General features: G+C 46.7%; 1 protein-coding gene across 1 annotated transcript; it reads right to left on the reverse strand.

Annotated features, from left to right (window-relative positions):
* Window positions 1-1,005: 1,005 nt before the first annotated feature.
* On the reverse strand, window positions 1,006-17,941 carry SIAH2 (siah E3 ubiquitin protein ligase 2). The gene is made up of 2 exons (XM_031677227.2): window positions 16,922-17,941; window positions 1,006-1,626 (listed from the first exon to the last, which is right to left on the reverse strand). Exons 1-2 carry the CDS (start codon window positions 17,336-17,338, stop codon window positions 1,069-1,071), a joined length of 975 nt encoding a protein of 324 aa, XP_031533087.2. The 5' UTR covers window positions 17,339-17,941; the 3' UTR covers window positions 1,006-1,068.
* Window positions 17,942-18,156: the final 215 nt, after the last annotated feature.

An 18,156-nucleotide genomic window follows, 5' to 3' on the forward strand; every position in this document is an offset into this window, starting at 1 on the left:
GTTTCCAATAAACACTTACTATTCCACTCAGAAGATGAAGCATGACAGTCATTTTTGGAAAATATTTATTAAAAAACTAAAGTGAATGTGGCAAAAAAAAACCAAACAAAAAACCCCAACCCAACACATACCTTTAAATAGCAAGCATATGACACTGGTTATAAAGCTTTTCCAACTCTACTGATCTAGTCTTTCTCACCATCTAAGCCCAGAAGGGCCTCCGAGGGAAGTCACGTGTAAACAGGTGATCTGCACTAGTGATGAGCAAAAACTATGTGAGAACTATCGACGGCCATCTGACTTGCTTCCCTAGGCAACCCACCCCAAACACAAGAGAGTGACCAAATCTCAGGAGTGTGTTCACAGGGATCTGTAATTCTAGGTTTAATCTGGGGGGCGGGGGGTGGGGCGGAGGAAATAGTAGAAAGACAGACAGTATCAGTAGAGGGCAATCTTAGAGCACCTTTAAAATCTGGACCCTTCTCCACAGTTTAACCCAGTGAGTCTCAAATGTGACTGTTGAGGAGAATCGCCTGATGAGATTGTTAAATTTGCAGGTGCCCCCAAATGTATGTTGCAGCTGAGCACGCAGGTGATTCTACGCCTACTGGTTAGCCATCTGGTTTGAGAAACACTGTTTAAAATGTGTTAAAAACCATTCCTACCCCCTAAACATAAGATAAGAGTACAGTCAACGAATCTAGCGATAGTCACTGTGCTGTTGCCAGCTTGGAGGGACCAGGTACAGGGAGGCAGGCAGGAAGGAGCCTCCAACTCCTAACGTTCTGGTCTCTAGGGGCCTGAGCCACCGGTCAGGTGCGGGAAGTAAATAAAATGTAATTAATAAAGTCGATTTTGGATCACAGAGTGACCTCCAAATGACTAACCGGCCAATCCCATCCATCCCAGTTTAATGAACTTCGTTGGGCTGGTGCCAGATGGGACACTGCTGTTTAAACAGAACACAGGGTAACCGTGGGTCTTGACTTGTGAAGACATAGTGAATAAAACCTCTATAAAAACCTTTATTAACACATAAGAGTGCTACGCCCAGATAATTTCGGTGCATCACGGACAACACGTAGAAATAGTCACATTGATTCCAAGGTTCCCATTATCTGCAAAAAGATGGGCTATGGCCGTGTCAAAAACCAGGCAGTCGCTGTTCATGATGGCCGCGGACACACCGTCATGGATGGACCGGGGCGTGGCCTCCCAGGTCAGTCTCCTCCGGTTCCCATTCAGCTCCAGTCTGTAGGCGAAGTTCTCTGCCTGCTTGCGGGTGCCGATGAGCAAAACGATGGCAAAGAACTGCTGGTGGCCCTCATACTTCTCTTGTTTCTCCAGCACCAGCATGAAGTGATGGCCGAAACATGACTGCATCATCACCCAGTCGACAGCCCCTGGCAGGTTAATGTCTGTGGCCAGAAAGACGATGTCTTCTCCCTGAAGGGTGGTAATGCTCTTGTGGGCGTGCATGAGATGGGACATCACGGCTTCCAGGGACCCCTGCCATTTGCAGGATGCACCGGGACAAGGGCATGAGTAGGGACGGTATTCACAGATGTCTTCATGTTCCGGCTTCTCCGTGTGGTGCAGGGTCAGAGAACAGCCCGTGGTGGCATACTGCAGGGACAGGAAGAAACACAGTGAGACCCGGGACCTTCTCCAAACCTCTGTGGGTGGGTGCAGACCTCTAAGAGTATCCACCCACCCAGGTCTCCGAGACTTAAACTTTATTCTCATTTCAATGACTTTTGCTCCAGATGAGTTAAATATTGAAGACTGAAAGTCTCAGTGCTTGTTCATCATCCATACTGCCGTGCACGACATCAGAGGCACATCCTGAACCGGGAGTGAACTGCATTCCTGCCCGCATTCCAGCACTCTTAAAAACACGAGAACTCAAGCATTCTTACTAGAAACGTCTCCAACAAAATTGTGGCACCAGCCCTAGAAAACCTGGCCTTTCCCTTATTTTCTGTGAATTTAAAGAATTTTGAAGGGAATTTAGATTTGCTAGGGGTAAGGCAAAGGATATATGGTATCTGGTTTTCGCCTACGGGCGGTTCTGCAGATAGTGTGACTCCTCTCCATCGCCCCCCTCTAATTCTTCTTGGTTCAAATTGTGACCAGCAGGCAGGCTGTGGGAAGGCTGCCCTGGGGTCCCTGCTCTTGCTGCTAGAGTGACCAGCCCAGGGCAGGGGAGGGCTGGAGACCCCTCACACTGCTAGAAATATGACCTCCCCTTCTTTACCTTTTATCCTCCCTGACCCTGAGGGGTGGGGTGGCTCTGAACATACCCTTTGGGAGAAAGGAGATCACATCCAACAACTACTTAACTCGGGAGACTGCTGATCCAGTGTGGTTCCAGTCATTGGAGGTAAAATGAGAAGGGCCTCACCCTCCTCAAAGCCTGAGGGACTTCCCCCAGGCCCCTTCCTCAAGTCCACATGGGCATCTCTTCATGACCAGGCATGTCAGGCCGTTGGGACAGGCCCGGGAGGAAGGAGAACTAAAGTGGGTCCTGGAGTGGGCACCTGTCCTAGATGGGTTTTCTGACAGTCTGTCCCTCATATGCTGCCTTCATAGGGTGGGAACAAAATTTTTTTCTCCCTTGTGCTTAAGATGACATTCCTGATGGATAAATCACATCTGTCATGAGAAAAGACCGTACCAGAAGGAATTAGACTTCTGCACCCAACCTTCATGAGAATGACCACGTTAATTCCCAGAAACCAGATGGAGAATCAGCCCACGAGTAGGCACTTGCCCAGAGTATTACGCTGTTGTTCTGCAAAGAATAAGGAAACCTAAATGACCCTTTCAGGTGAAACCAGAAGTTAACTTCATGCCCCTCGAGCCCAGAGTGGCAGGTGCAGTTTGGGTTCCCCCACCCTCAGCTGAGACACAAAGACACCAGATGAGGGCAGGGCCATGTCATTTTTCTAAGATGCTGTGTCCAGTGCTAACACAACAAAACAAAAGAAAACCTCACAGCCGTTTTTGCTTCTCCCTACCCTGCCTTAGGAAATAAACCCCTTATAAACTTTAAGTAGGTCAAGTTCTAATCTTTCCAGCTGAATTCATCACTGGCAACGCGCAGGCACCGGGCACCTTCTCTTCTTGAGACCCTAAGTTGTAGTCCCAGGTAAGCTGTAGTCACGGAGCAGATACAGAGCAGAGATGGCAGTCAGCACCCTTAGGGAGCTGAGTCTCCCCTAGTAAGGAAGAAGAGGGTGGCTTAAAGAGAGAAATGCAGCTCCTCCCTCCTCAGTACCTCAACTGAATTATAATGGTCTTCAGTGGAAATTGGCAGAAATAGTTCACTGTTAGTTACTTTGCCCATAGGAATTGCTGATTCATCTTTTAAAACCATGGACTAATTTTAAAAGCATGGGTATAAAAAATGTAATCAGAAGGAGAAACAAATTTATTTATCCCATATATATTTATAGTTTGTGTTCCTAACAGTGTAAGGCCCTGAAAGACAAATCTCTATTACCTGTGTTTTAAATCTAGGGTGAGGCTCGGAATACAGAGCCTTCTGAGGATGTTCTTCTGTGAGTGACGGGTGAGGCATTTCTGCGGAGTGTTTAAAACACACATCCACACATAAATAGCAAGAATCAGCCCAGAGCCTGGCAGATTTCCTGGCTGAAACAAGCCCTCAATATTTGGATCTGCAGACCTTTCAGAATGGGCTGTTTACCACAGCTGCCCAGGAATAATTCCAGGAACGAGATGAACTTTGGCACAGAGCGTTCAGAAAAGTACCACCTGCACCTCCTCCCCAACCCAAAGCCCCAAACCAGTCCATGTTCACGAACTCAAATGTACGACAAATATCATCTGGCAATCATTTTAGAACTTTCTTGTGTAACTCAGGTAGAAATATTTACGTTCAGAATTACTGGTTTGCCTTACAACTCACACACGCTTCCTTCAGCCCACATACAGAGAACAGGGGACCTCCCCAGATTACACAAATAGGAAAGGCATTACTTAGCATCTGGTGGACAGTGACCTTATGAAAAGATCTTGCCACAGCCTTTATTAACTTAAATATAATTTTAAAGTGTGATGTGCTTACTCTGCTTTTTCTAAACAAGCTGAACTTTAATGCCAATCTGTTCCTTCTCTTTTCCATCATGGGTGAGGGCGTGTCTTCATGACCACTGGCACCACTGTTATGACAACTGGATTAGAGATGATCTCTAAAAAGAAAAGATCTAAACTTTAAACATGCGTGTGCTCACACACACATACACATGCACTCATGTACCACACGCCTCACACTTGTGACAACAGTCTTGCCATTGTTCTGGAATGACGTTCTTGTTACCTACATTAGGGGCACTCTTCTGGGGATCAGAGGGCAGGCTTCAGGGTCTATGAACTGACTAGGCACCTCTGAGCAGTAAACCCAAATCACGCTGGTCCCTGGACTTGTGTTCTCCTGGTGAGCAGTCGGGGTTTCTCAGGGCTGCCAACCTCTGCTGGAGGGAATCAGCTGCAGATGCCCATGTGGTGTTTGCTGTCGGGGGGACATGCCGTGCACCCATGAACAGCTCAAGTACATCAGAAACACAGGTGACTACGCAAAGGAAGACCAGGGGGTATGCCACAGGTGATTTCAAAGTAGGGACAGACTGAGGAAGTGGGAGTAAGGAAAGCTTCACTGTGGACAAAGTGGATTGTGGATGGAGTAGTTCCATCCGGCCTGAGCACAGGCTGAGTGGAACAGTGGTGATAAAACCTAAATGAGCAGGCAGGTCCAGGTTCCGTCGGGGCCTTCACCAACAATTTATTTTCAGGGTCTTTCTACAGCAGCACTGTTGATAAAGACCAGCTAAGTCTTGGTGTGGCGGGTTCTGCCCTGCACTGGAGGATGTTTACTAGAATCCCTGGCCTCTACCCACCAAATGCCAGCATCTTCTCCCCGCCCCGATGCGGTGCAACCACACACATCACGGGCACGGCCAAATGTCTCCTGGGTGGCAAAATCACCCCAGTTGAGAGCCGCTGATGTCAACGAATGACAAAACCTGGCTGGGCAGCGCACTTGCAGCTTTCAAAAGGGGCCGCACCTCCTCTAGGAAGCAAGCCCGCCTGGTCACCACCCTGCCCCATGGGTGCCACCCAGGGTGGCTCAGGAACGCCAGCCCTGACACCCAGCCCTGATTGTCCGTACAGCATGGAGGGAGGCTGGGGCACTGGTTCCACGCGTTTCACAGACCCACTGACTCATCCCGGCCACATGGTCATCTGTGGCCACACCAGGGTCAGAGCCCTGAGTTTCCTTATCCTCCGCTGCTATTTCTCTGCAGAGGACAGTTTAGGAATCAAAGAACCAATCTTTCGAGAGAAAGAAACAATTTCCATCTGCCTTGACCCTCCCCTTCCTGCCACACCCCCAACCCAACACACACAAAAACCCAGGGTCCGCAAATACACTGCTTCTGAAAGCGGGTTCGGTGATTAACTTTTTCCTTGGTTTGCAAGGGGAAAAACAGCCCTGGAAGCAGCCCTCCCTAAGGAGTGGGGCGGCAGCACCGCACAGACAAGTACGCAGTAACTGGGCCCTCCCAGCCTTCTCTGGCATCTGGCGAGGAAGTCCTGAGGTTTCATTTTTCACACTCTGGCTGGGGCCTGCCCACCAGACGGGAGGGTTCAGACTGGGATGCCCGTTTTCCTTCAGACGCCCGGGTTCTTCCCTGCGTACTCTCGTTCCCAAGGTAAAGCACCTGGGCCGCTTTGCAGACGGCTGCCTGCAGCCTGGGACACGTCCATTGTTACAAACGAGATTTCTCCACCGGGAAATACCTGCTCGTTTCCCCCGGCGCTGGGGTGGGATTTACTTTAAGCAGACCTCTCTCGGGGGGAGCCAGCCGAGACACGGCCACACACAGAAGCCCAAAGCTAGACAAGAACATGGGGAGTGGTGAGATGGCCCAGCAGAGTGACAAACAAAACCATGTTGAAATAACCTCTCTGACTTCTCTTTAGAAACTTTTCACATTGCAGTGGCTCAAAAGTCCTGTGCAAACATGTTCTGCCGTAAAAAGAGTGTGTGACCTGGTGCATTTTGAAAGCTTTGCAGAAAGCAATAAATAGTGCCAGTTCTTTTCCTGAACATGGGGTTTGAAGGTTGTTTTATTTAAGCTGGAATTTTGACAAGGTTTTTCTCTTTTTGGCATTGAAACCTCTTTAAACACAAACACGACGTGGTACATCAGAAACAGTCAAATGCTAGACACCTGTTATTTGCCTAAGAAACAGACACATTGTATTTGTTTACATAATGAGTATATAAACAGAATTCTTAGCCTGGGTGCTAGTGAAGGTCATGGATCCTGTGACTGGTTTAGAATGAGTCTTTTAACCTCTTTAATTAAATGTGAGTCCATGCAATTCAAGAACGATTTGCTGAACTCCAACAATCAACAGTCTAGGACAATGGAGGCGCCAGGAACAGAAGCATGTCCCTCATGAGGACTGTGCAGGAACCACCCTGCCTCCACCTGCCTACCTCCTAGGAAACGGGGACAGTTATTAGCAAACTATCTGCCAGCACCTCAAATGAGAATGTCTCAGGGAAAACAAAGCACAATAGGTATTTTGTTGCTGATGCTTATAAACTTTTTTGAATTAAATCCAAGAAATGACCTGTCTTGGAGTAAGCCAAAGCAAACTGCACTTTCTTTCAATGTAAATAAGCAGTAATCATCACAGGATGCACACTGACGGCCAGATGCAGTATATGACCCTGGACTGCAAAACCAGAATTGCTACAAAGGGCATTACTGGGGAAGCCACTGAAATTTGAATATGGATTGAGGATTAGGTAAGAATATCTGCTGCATATCACATTTCCTGATTTTGATAACTTACCATAATTACATAGGGAAGTGTCCTTTTTTTTTTTTTTTAAAGAGAAACAGCGGCGTATGTATGGGTAAAAGGGCAGGATGCTTACAATTTCTACTCCATTTATACATTTATATATATAAATGGAGAGAACACAAAAGATAAAGTGGGGCAAAAGGAAGCAACTGGTGAATCTGGATAAAGGGCATATGTGAATTTGTTGTACTATTATTACAAGTCTTGTATACATTTTTTAAACTTTTTTTATTGAGTTATAGTCATTTTACAATGTGTCAAATTCCAGTGTAGAGCACAATTTTTCAGTTATACATGAATGTACATATATTCATTGTTACATTGTTTCGCTGTGAGCTACCACAAGATCTTGTATATATTTCCCTGTGCTATACAGTGTAATCTTGTTTATCTATTCTACATATGCCTGTCAGTATACATTTTAAATCATGTAAAAAACACATTAAAGAATCCAAGGACTAAGCACACTTATCCTTCATGAGATAAAGATTCCTTTTGCAGAGCTGGTTGAATGAATTAAGTTTTACCATAATAGTGTTATTTTTTAAAAGAAAATATACTTTTAATGATATATTTACATGTAAATGCAACTAATAATAGTTTTACTAGAATCTCTTGGGGCTCATTTTAGTGAACCAATAAAATTTTGCAGTGTAGACATCAATTGTTATAATTATCAACACTTCTCAGACCCCTATAGAAGACAAAACCTTCTCCATTCCTCCTTCTAAAGGTCTGTGGGGCACCTGAGCAATCTATAGCCCTGGACTACAGTTTGCAGTTTCATTATCCACCACTCTCAGTGGTCCAAGGGAAACTCCTATTTGATTCCAGACGACCTGAGAGAGGAGCTCTAGGAATGAACCTTACCCACACCTGCTTTTTTCTTGTACAGGTAAACCTCTTTTAGCACTGGGAAGGTGAACCCAGGAATGGAGTCAGAGTTAGATGAGTTCAATGGGAAGGATGGATTCCTGGCAGTGTAGCTTATTATGTATGATCAGTAGATAATAAGAGACTATTGGTTGAAGTTTCTATTTTCTCAACATCCTTTAGACTTGTTCAAATGGGAGTTGTGCCTAAACCTAGTCTAGACCCATGCTGTGGTTAAAACTTACATTTTAGTCCATCAACAGATGAATGGATAAAGAAAATGGGGTGGAGATACATACACACACACACACACACACACACACACACACACAATGGAATGCTACTTGGCCATAAAAAAGAATGAAATAATGCTATTTGCTGCAACATGGATGGACCTAGAGATTATCATATTAAGTGAAGTATGAGTAAACTAAGTGAAGACAAAGACAAGTATCATATGATATCACTTATATGTGGAAGCTAAAAATGATACAAATGAATTTATTTATAAAACAGAAACAGATTCACAGACAGAAAACAAATTTATGGTTACCAAAGGAGAAAGGGCGGGAAGGGATAAATTAGGAGTTTGGGATTAGCAGATACAAACTACTGTATATAATAATAGGGTGGGGGAGGGTATAGCTCAAGTGGTAGAGTGCATGCTTAGCATGCATGAGGTCCTGGGTTTAATCCTCAGTACCTCCTCTAAAAATAAACAAACCTAATTACCTTCCAACCCCCACCAAAATATTTAAATAATACAATAATAAATAAACAAAACATTTTAAAAATACATAGTAATAGATAAACAACAAAGTCCTACTGCATAGCACAGGGAACTATATTCAATATCTTGTAATAACCTATAATGAAAAAGAATATAAAAAAGAATATGTATACATATATACGTGTAACTGAATCACTATGCTGTACACCAGAAACTAATACAACATTGCAAATCAACTATGCTTCAATTAAAAAAAATGGACATTTTTTAACCAGTAGTTACACTTAAGTTTTACCACTTTCTAAAGTGACTTTTAACAATCCAAGCTAGCTCTTTTGTGACTAAAAATGTTTTTAATCTATTCCCAAAATATCACTGATGATTGTAGGTTATCTTCCAATTAATTTATGGATCTATTAACTTTGTTCATTGACTTACTGATTTATTGCCTGCTTCCTGCCCACCCAGTATTTGTTGGTACATGAATAAATACTAGGTTTATCTGCAGAGGATGGCTGTTCTCCACCATGTTAATTTTACTTTAATTAAAAGTCTTACTGTGGAACTGTGGATTAAAAAAAAATTCAATAGACCCTGAGACCATCTAAGGAAAAACATGTATTTTAGACTTCAGTCACTCTAGGTTTGTTTTTTGATTTTTGATAAAGGCATTTCCCATACTTTATTTACATGAACTATTTGGGTGGGGGTGTTTAGAGCTTTTCAGAAAACTTACATAGATGGGGAAACAAGGATGCTGTTGTCATTTTGATGGCTGTAGTCTCTCTTGTTTAAAAATGTGTTTACAGTCACGGGTAGAGTAGCTGTGATTAGAACTCAAGTGCCCAGTGTCCTGTGTGACCTTGGATTGAGCCTACCAACCATGTACTGGACCTCTGATTGGGTCTATAAAACTATAACTCAGCCCTTCACTGTTATTAACAGTGGAGAAATTCAGACTTGGGCAACAGGAGAAAGTGAAGTGTCTTCTTGTGACTTAATTATAATATTCAACCTGCATCTGTGTCTAGCATCCTTCCTCTAAGACCCTTAGTGGATTTTCACTTCACTCAGATGGTAAATTCCTCACCTCTGCTATGAGGTAGTGCAAAGTCATAATTAGCGGCTCATAGTACAGTAAGAGTTTCACAGATAATAATATAAGAAGACAGTGTCTCTCTACCTAAATTGTCACACAGTGGTCAGACTAAGAAAATACTGGTATTTGACTTCATAAACTTTCTCCTGGAAAAGGCAATGCTAGTTGAAATCTGGGGCTCAAAAATTCCTCATTTGTGTATGAAAAGTCGACAAGCCCCATGTGGCAGAGAGCTTTCTTACTAAAGGTGTTTTGGTGGAGGCCTTGTCATATCATCGCTGTCATCTGAGAACATCCTGCTATTGGGGAGGGGAGCATGTGTGCATCTGGCCTTACAAAGACTCTTTGGGCTGGCAGGGGTTTATTTTTAATCTTAGAAATGTTAAACAAAAGTTGACTTTTGACCAAGTGTACTTTCTCATCTGACCATAGCCAGAGCTAGCAGGCAACCCCACATTGTCTTGGAGAACCAGTTTTGTCAGGTCCCTTCCAAGTCTCTGTTCAAGCAAACAAAAGCACTTTAAAGTCGGAGCCAGAGTCAGAAGCTTTATGCTGGGCTACCAGTGCTTTGCCCAGCCCTTTTCCATACACCCTTACTGTTCTGTGCCAGGCTCCCACCTACATAATCACACTAACTGCCCTGCCTACCTTTCAAACACTGCTACATCCCTCAGGACTCTATTTCTCAACGAAAGCAACTTAATTCACAAGGTGACTGAAGTGGAAGGGTTGCCAGAGTTAGCAAATGAAAACACAAGCAGCCCAGTATGTCCCAGGCAACATTTGGGTTATACTTACACCCTCAAAGATACTTATCTGAAATTCAAATTTAACTGAGCATCCTGTATTTTACCTGGCAGCTCTAGTAAGAGGCCCCTTCTGGTACCACTGCCATCCCTCCAGAAGCCATGATGTAAGCCTGGACTGGGAAGGAGGATCTGTTCCTCAGCAGGGTGGAGTGGGCAGCAGAAAAGGCAAGAGGTTGAGATGGAAAAGACACCATCTGGAGATTCTGCTCCCCAAACTTACAAACTTTGGGCAAATCTCTTAGGGGGGATGCTAACCATGTCCTGTTTCCTTTACAAAGCACCTAGGAGGATAACATGAGATCATATACCCAGTTCAGACCAGGTAAACAACATTTTCTACCAGCACTGGCCACCCACACAACCCCATCAGGATCTCCCATCCCTTCCTTCTCCGTGGGCATGCTGCTGCTCGGCCTTCTTAATGCAGCTCTGACACCACCACTAGGGAGGCCTCCAGACTCCTCTGCTCCTACAGCTTCAGAAGGGATCTGCTGGCACATCTCTCTCCACAGTTAGAGTTTCAGAAGGACGAGAGGAGGGAAGGCGATGCTGGCTAGGTTGATGGTTTGCAGGAAGAGAGGGCTTGGAGCTGCAGGAGATTCCAAGGCAAGGGTGAGTCTGAAGAAAAGTCGGTGGGTCATCAGGATAGGCCAACTCTGGTCCAATGTTCCATCGGAGAGAAAAAGCAGGCAGGAGTGTTAAGAAAAGCAAAAGGTAACACCTACTGCTGGTGATGCTCCCTTCCTGCTTTTTCTCTCTGATGGAGCATCAGGCCAGAGTTGGCGCCTCCTGATGACCCACTAACTTTTCTTCAGACCCACCCTTGCCTTGGAATCTCCTGCAGCAGACTTGATGAAATTCTGCTAGAGAATTTTCAGTATCTCTCCTAAGCCTTAAGTACACTCAGTAATATAAAAACATACTTGATCAGGAAAGCTTTTTAGCTTTGTTTTCCTTCTCAGGATGTCTGTCCAGAGAGGAAGCACATTCTAATAACCCAGGTGTGAGCGCGCGCCGGACGACTCAGCAGCAACACCCAGTGGCCCTGAATGCTGGCGTTCACTTTGGCAAACGTGTACCTCCTACGTGCCCCTCTCAAGGAGTGAGTGTGAATGGGAAATGCCACTGTTTACAAATTTTTGGGGGTGTACAAGTGTGGCTCTTAAGGTATTTTACACTGAAGGTCTTACGATTGTCATAGGGATATAGCACTTTCTGTGGAGCTTCAAAAACGGGCGAATTTAATCCAGTCCTAGGCCGGGGACTCCATAGGCCAGACTTGCTGTCCCTCTCGGTTCTCCTCCATTCTGACTGTTCTAGAGATCAACTTAAAGTTAAAAATGATCTGCTCTGGTTCCTGGCAGTGGTGACCTGTGAAAATCTGTGTCCAATTCTGTGTAGAAGCAACATTCAGCTTTAGTACGCTTTCCTAGCATTCCAGTGCTTCTGTTCTTGATTTTCCTCTCAAAAGCTGTCAGTTTGGTTCTTTCAAATCTTGAGCCTCACTGGAAATGCATGTGGACCCCGGTGCTTGCCAGTACATGCTTTTTTGAGCCAACTGGTCAACTTCAGCTAGCAGTGAGGGTAGCAGGGACAATTTCCAAACGATTTTGTCTTCTGGGAAGTTTTAAAGTTAAGAAGAGATCTTTGAAGTGGTTTTGGCAAATCGGCTTATCCCCTCAGACTTTTGGTGATGGATCACCCATCACCTAGCAACCACTCTAATCCCACCCATCTTCCATCTGATTTGGTGAAGGAGAAGCCCTCTCCAGCACTTCTAATCCGATCTCAGAGCACCCACCAGCTAGGGGTTATCTCTATTCTCTGCAACTGATGAACAAACAGGCCTAAGGATGTGGTAACTGGACTGAGGTCATACAAAGCCAGGATAGGAACCTAGTTCTGTCTCCTGCCCAGTGCCTGTTTTCCTTGGACAGCTTACTAGTTTCCAAAATTTCAGGGCAAAAAAAAAAAAATCCTTGGTAAAATCATTTAATCCAACTCCTTCTCTTAAAAACACTCTGGTGCAAAGAAATAGACTGACTTATACGTCAAATGTCTCGTCACTAGAACAACAGTTCCTGTCTCCTAGTGTCCTAAATGTTGGCATTTTCTCTCAGCAAAATAGAGATGAAAAGAGGACATCCCCTATAGCTGGGGGCTGTCAGAGTTCCAAAGTTCACGTATGCTCAGAGTTCAATGAGAACTTCCAGGCTAAATTTTTAAAAGAGATCTAGATCAGAGGCTGCACACTAGCAGTTGGAATTTGATCTGCAGACACAGTTGGTTTGGCCTGCAAGTGCTGGCTTTAAATTTGAATTTGGCCAATGTTAAAAAACAAACAAACAAACAAACAAACAAAGATATTTAACATTCAGAAAATTCAGAGTTCTGGCTTTTCTTGAAAAAATCCAAAGGTCTGGCATGGCTGCATCCACATTCCCACCCCTGCCAGTGAGCCAAGGCTGGGCAGAAGTTGCTCTCTTTGGAGGTGGCAGGTGCTGTCCGGCTCCCAGCCATCTCCACTTCCCCTGAGGTCACCTGAACCCTGAGGGTCACGTGTCAGATGCAGCTGCCTCCCTCCCTTACATGACCTTTCCCTGCCAGTATTTAAATGTATTCTTTTTTTTAATTTAATTTTTAAATTTTTCTAATGGAGGTACTGGGGATTGAACCCAGGAACTCGTGAATGCTAAGCATGTGTTCTACCATTCAGCTGTACCCACCCCACCCCCCTGCTGGTACTTATAGTTTTCCTCCACTGGAGTAAATGAGTCCACACTGAGGAGCTTTTAACTTTCAATGGGGTTCTCTGATTTGACCTTTTTTTTTTTTTTTTAAAAAGGAACACAGCACTGTCAAAATCCAGCAGTAGGTAAGACTTGTCTGGCCGAGGCTTTCTAGTTTCTAGTTCAGTAATTATTTGGAGATAAGGCTGCTAGAAACTTGTAGAGGAGGGCAAAGAAAAAGTGGAAAGAAAATGTTTCATAGTGTAAGCAGGCTGGAGTGGTTTAGCATTTCCCACAGTTGTGGAGAAAAATACTAGGCTGGTATTAAAACACATTGTTAAGTGGTGGCACAAACGTGTCAGCCTTCACTTCTGCCCTTGTACCCACGCTCCCTTGAGGTGTGGGTTTGAGATAAGGGAACAGGATGTCAAAGCTTCTCAGGCGTGGCACAGGCCATTGGATGGACTAAAAATACCACAAGTGGAGAAGAGCCACACTCTGACAGAGATCCTTTTTTTAACAGGAGACCTGAGCTAATAGTGCATGTGGTGCCCTCCGTCAAAGGTGCTGGCAGGACTCTAGCCTTTCATTAAGTGACTCCACACCTCCGTGAGGAAGCTATGTGGCAACACATCCGTTTTGGGGCCAACCGAAGTATGAGCTCTTCAGAGCTGTGATGAAATCTCCCCAAATATTAAGTTAATATTATGTTTGTAGGCTCTTTCCCCCAACCCCCAGCCCGATCTGCCCACCCCACAAACCCTACAAAATTTCTGCCAATGAATTTTATAGTCAGCATGCATGTTGTCTCACTGGGATGTGTCCATCTGTGAACTCATCTAGGTCAGGTGATTCTGTTACTGGTGTCAACCTCAAGTTATGATGTGGAGCCTTGGAGTATAACCTCAGATTCAAAATCCCTATATAGTGAGTAGTACAAAGGTACACCCATGTGCCTTCAGGATGCAGGTTTATGGGCTGGTCCACTGTGTGATCTTTGTTAAGTCATTTAACCTCTCTACAGGCGTGTGTTTTGTCACCTGAGAAAAAGAAAGGCAGACTCATAAAAGGTGACCCACGCAAAGAAGCTGGCATGCACAGGGCCTCCCTTCTTGTCATGGAATGCTGGAAGCTACAGGTCCTTGGAAGTTGAGCAGTCCCATCTCTTCATGACAGTTGCGGACATCAAGGCCCCCAGAGGTGGTCTCTCAGGCAAACAATGGCAGTGCCAGGCAACTCCTAAGACCTGGGTTCTGGTATTTTACCCAGCATTGGTTTTCTCACATGAGCCAGCCCATGAGAGAGACTCAGCAGGTAGGGACAGTGACAAGGCAGTCCCTATGATTTCTAGTGCGAGCCAAAGGGCTAGCTATGCAGAGGTCCATTTTGCTAAAGTTCTCCATAGGCCTCACCACTCCCTATTGCTCTCAGCCATCTTGGTTGCTTGCTGGGCCTCTGTATACATCCAAGTTGGGTTCAGCCAAACTCACTGGCTGAGTTGTCCTGTCAATAGTCTGGATTACTGATCAACCAAAGTTGAGGCATGCAAACGCCAGCTTTATAAATCTCACAGACAGGCATACACACAAAAGTGGCCCTCCAGATCACTTTCTAAGCTTCGTTTCTGGTCCATAGGCAGATGGTTGACCCTGTTTAATTCCGGCTTGCAAAGTGATGGCTTTATCCATCTACAGTCTTACAGAATGGGAACTTTAAAAATCACTGGCATGTATAGAAACGCCGGGCACCCCTGGTTGCCAGTAGAACTCTTCAAGAAAGACTTCACTAGCATGTGATGTATTAGGAGAGAACATACGATTCAACAGGAATGAGAATTCTGAATCCTGAAAGTGAAACTTCACACTTCATACAGCTTGTTATGACTTCCCTTTCTCTATGGAGCCACACAATGTGCTTATGATATTACTTTTTAAAAATAAATTACGGATAGCTGACTGATAGCAAATGCTCATTTGTGAACTGTAATTCATTTAAAGTCATGTCTTCTATTAGCCTCTGAAGGTCTAGGGGAAAGTGAAGGGCTGAGAAGACAGCACCCCAGAAATCCTGAGGGGCATTCCCCACCCCCTCACCCAGCCCCCACAATAGATTTCAAACCTCAAATATCCACTCTTATGGCAACTATCACCAAATCTTCTCTTGATGACTAAGCTGCCACTTTCATGACCCTAAGAAAATTTTGGAAATAGTTTGTCTACATTTTATGACAAACTCCTACTGGGCTGGGTGGATTAGTAAGGCTTGTATGAGGAGTGGCTGAAAGCAGAGTAATTTATTAAGGTTGACTGGAAACCCACAGCCCAAACACAGCTTCAAACCCTTATTTGAGTATGCTATTTTAAACCTGATTTGTGGCAGGGCACAGACCAAATTAAATCACTCATTTTACTGACTTGAGTCCCAAGCTTCAGTTCTCTGGTGGATTATTTTTAATTTAAAAATAAGCTCTTGCCCTATAAAAGCAAGCAGCACCAAGGAGAAACAAGACAGCCTAAGTGGCCCAAGAGACAGAGCAGTTGCTTTTATAAAAAAGCTCAAAAGTATTAATGACATTATTTCTAAGTTTAGGAAATGAACTTTATGGTAAATTTCTAGGTTATAATGAGGTAATAGAGATACGTATGTCTCTGAAACTGCTCCTAAAGATTTTGAAATGACACATGTAGGTAAACAGATGTTACAATATGACCACACAATGCAATACTATGCAGCCATTTAAAATACAGTGAAGCAGAGCTAGGTTTCAGACACAGAAAAATATGTGCCATAAGAATTTTACAGCAAGTGGCGGACACCATTTTTGGAGAAAAACTTGTGTCTTTGTGTGTTCATATAAACACCTTTCTGACACTGGCATCTATATTCAGCTATATTCAATTATATTCAGCTGCAGAGAGTATATTTATATATAGTTAGGAAAAAACCCTATGAAGATGCACGCTAAACCTAATACTGGTGGTAAAGGAGGCGAGTCGTCTTGGTTTTTAACTTGACTTTTCTTGCCTTAGTGGTTTGCATTTTTTTTTGCAAGAGCATTTATAACTTTTTTAACTAAATGAAAAATTAAGTGATGGGCTTTAAATAACTGTAACAACAGCTCCTGCCTGCCCTTCCTATCAGATTCCTGATGAACTTTTGTTTCCACCCCACTTAGTTAAAAAACACAATTCCCCAGGACATGGAAGGCTAGGGGAGGGAAAGGCGTGGCTTCCAGGGTTTTCTAGTTGCTAGAGGAAAGAAAACAGGCTGTAGGCGCCCACCCCTTTTTTTTAGCTACACTCCCTAGGGCTCCCACGTGTCAGGGGTGAGCAGAAGGGAGGCGCAGGGTGTAGGAGGAACCCAGTACCAATGCTTCCAAGCCCAGTGCTGGTAAAAGGTGCTTTTAGTTCGCCCTTTCCCGCCCCCCCCCCCAAATCCCCCAAAGATTAGTCAGCCGCCTGGTCCAAGTTTTACTTGAGCGGCCCAGCCTTACCCAGCACACCCACGCCTGCAGAGTACGCAGGCTCCAAGTGGGGAGAGCTGTGATGTGTTCTAACAGCGATCGTGTGCCAATTAGAATGGGGTCAGTGCTTGGGCAACTATCAGCCCAGAGCTACTTCCAAAGTGGACAGGTGGGCATAGGGGAGGGTGGACAAAACGTAATTTTTTGCTTAATAAGAGATGCCACCTGCCTCTCAGCGCCTGCGGGTGGGCTGGAGGAATGGAGTTCCGGATGGTCGCCGGGTGGAGGTGCGCGGCTGGCACCTGGGCTTACCTTGCAGGGAAACAGAACTGCCGAGGCCACCTTCTCCATAGCCAGATTCCTGATGCTGGGCGTCAGGGCGCCCCTGCACGTCGGGCAGCAGCTCAACTTCTGGCGGCATTGGTTACACACCAGGTGCCCGGCCTGGCACTGCAGGATTGGGGGCAGGACATAGTCAAAGCAGACCGGGCACTCGAAGAGCGAGGTCAGCTCGTGGTGCTGCGGGGACACCGGGCCAGCCCCGCCGCCGCCGCCGGCGCCCGAGATCACCGCCGCCGCGGCGGGCACCGCGGACGAGCCGGGGCCCGCAGCCGAGATGGTGGCGGCGGCCGGGGGCGCAGCCGGGGACGGAGCGTGCTGGGGCTGCGGCGGCGGCTGCTTGCTGCAGGGTTTGTTAGCGCTGGGGCCGGTGGAGGACGGGCGGCTCATCGCGCTCCGAACCAACCATGGAACTGCGGGCGCCTGCCTGCCGCGGGGACGCCGGAGTCAAGGCGGTGCGCGCCCCGCGGGCGGCGGGCTCCGGGGCAACGCCACCGCGCCCAGCCCAGGACCAAGCAACAGAGACGGCCCGCGCTGCCGGGCGAGGGAGCTGGACCGCGCTGACGATCTCCGCGGCCCTCGGCGTTCCGAACACCCCTCCGCGCCCTCCCGGCGGCGTCGCGGCCCCGAAGCCGAGCGGTGCGCAGAACTCCGGCCCAGCTGCTCCTGGAACGGCAGCTGACGCAAGCCCCGGGGGCGCGCGCGGACGTGACGCCTGGACACGTGTGCGGCCGCCCAGGCGCGCGGGGACTGGCAGAGCCACCCTGCGCTGGGGCGCCGGCTCCGCCCGACTCCAGCTGGCAGCGCCGGGGGCCGCCTAGCGCGGGCGCTTCCTGCCGGAGCTGCGGGCCCGGCCCGCGCCAGTGAGCATGCCCGGCGCCCCGCGGCCGCGCGGGGTCTGCTTTTCCGGGTTGCGGAGGGGGCCGCCCTTCGGGAAGGCGTAGCCGAAGCCTTCTAGCCACACCCCGGGGAGCCACGCCGACGCGTCCCGCGGGCGCAAACCAGAAGGACAACTTTAGGCGGGGCGGGGGCTTGTATGGTGGGCGGGGCGGGACACGGGCACCCTTAGACCGGTCGGAAAAAACCCAGAGGTTTCTCTTCCCTTGGTTGAGTCAGCAGCGCGAGGGAGGCGTGCGGCGGGGCCAGCGCGGTTCTTCGTGTAGAGTGCGGGGTCCGGATCCGGAGCTTTGGGCGAGAGAAGGGCAAGG

Source organism: Vicugna pacos, chromosome 1 (assembly GCF_048564905.1).
Source record: "Vicugna pacos chromosome 1, VicPac4, whole genome shotgun sequence".
Lineage (NCBI taxonomy): Eukaryota > Metazoa > Chordata > Mammalia > Artiodactyla > Camelidae > Vicugna > Vicugna pacos.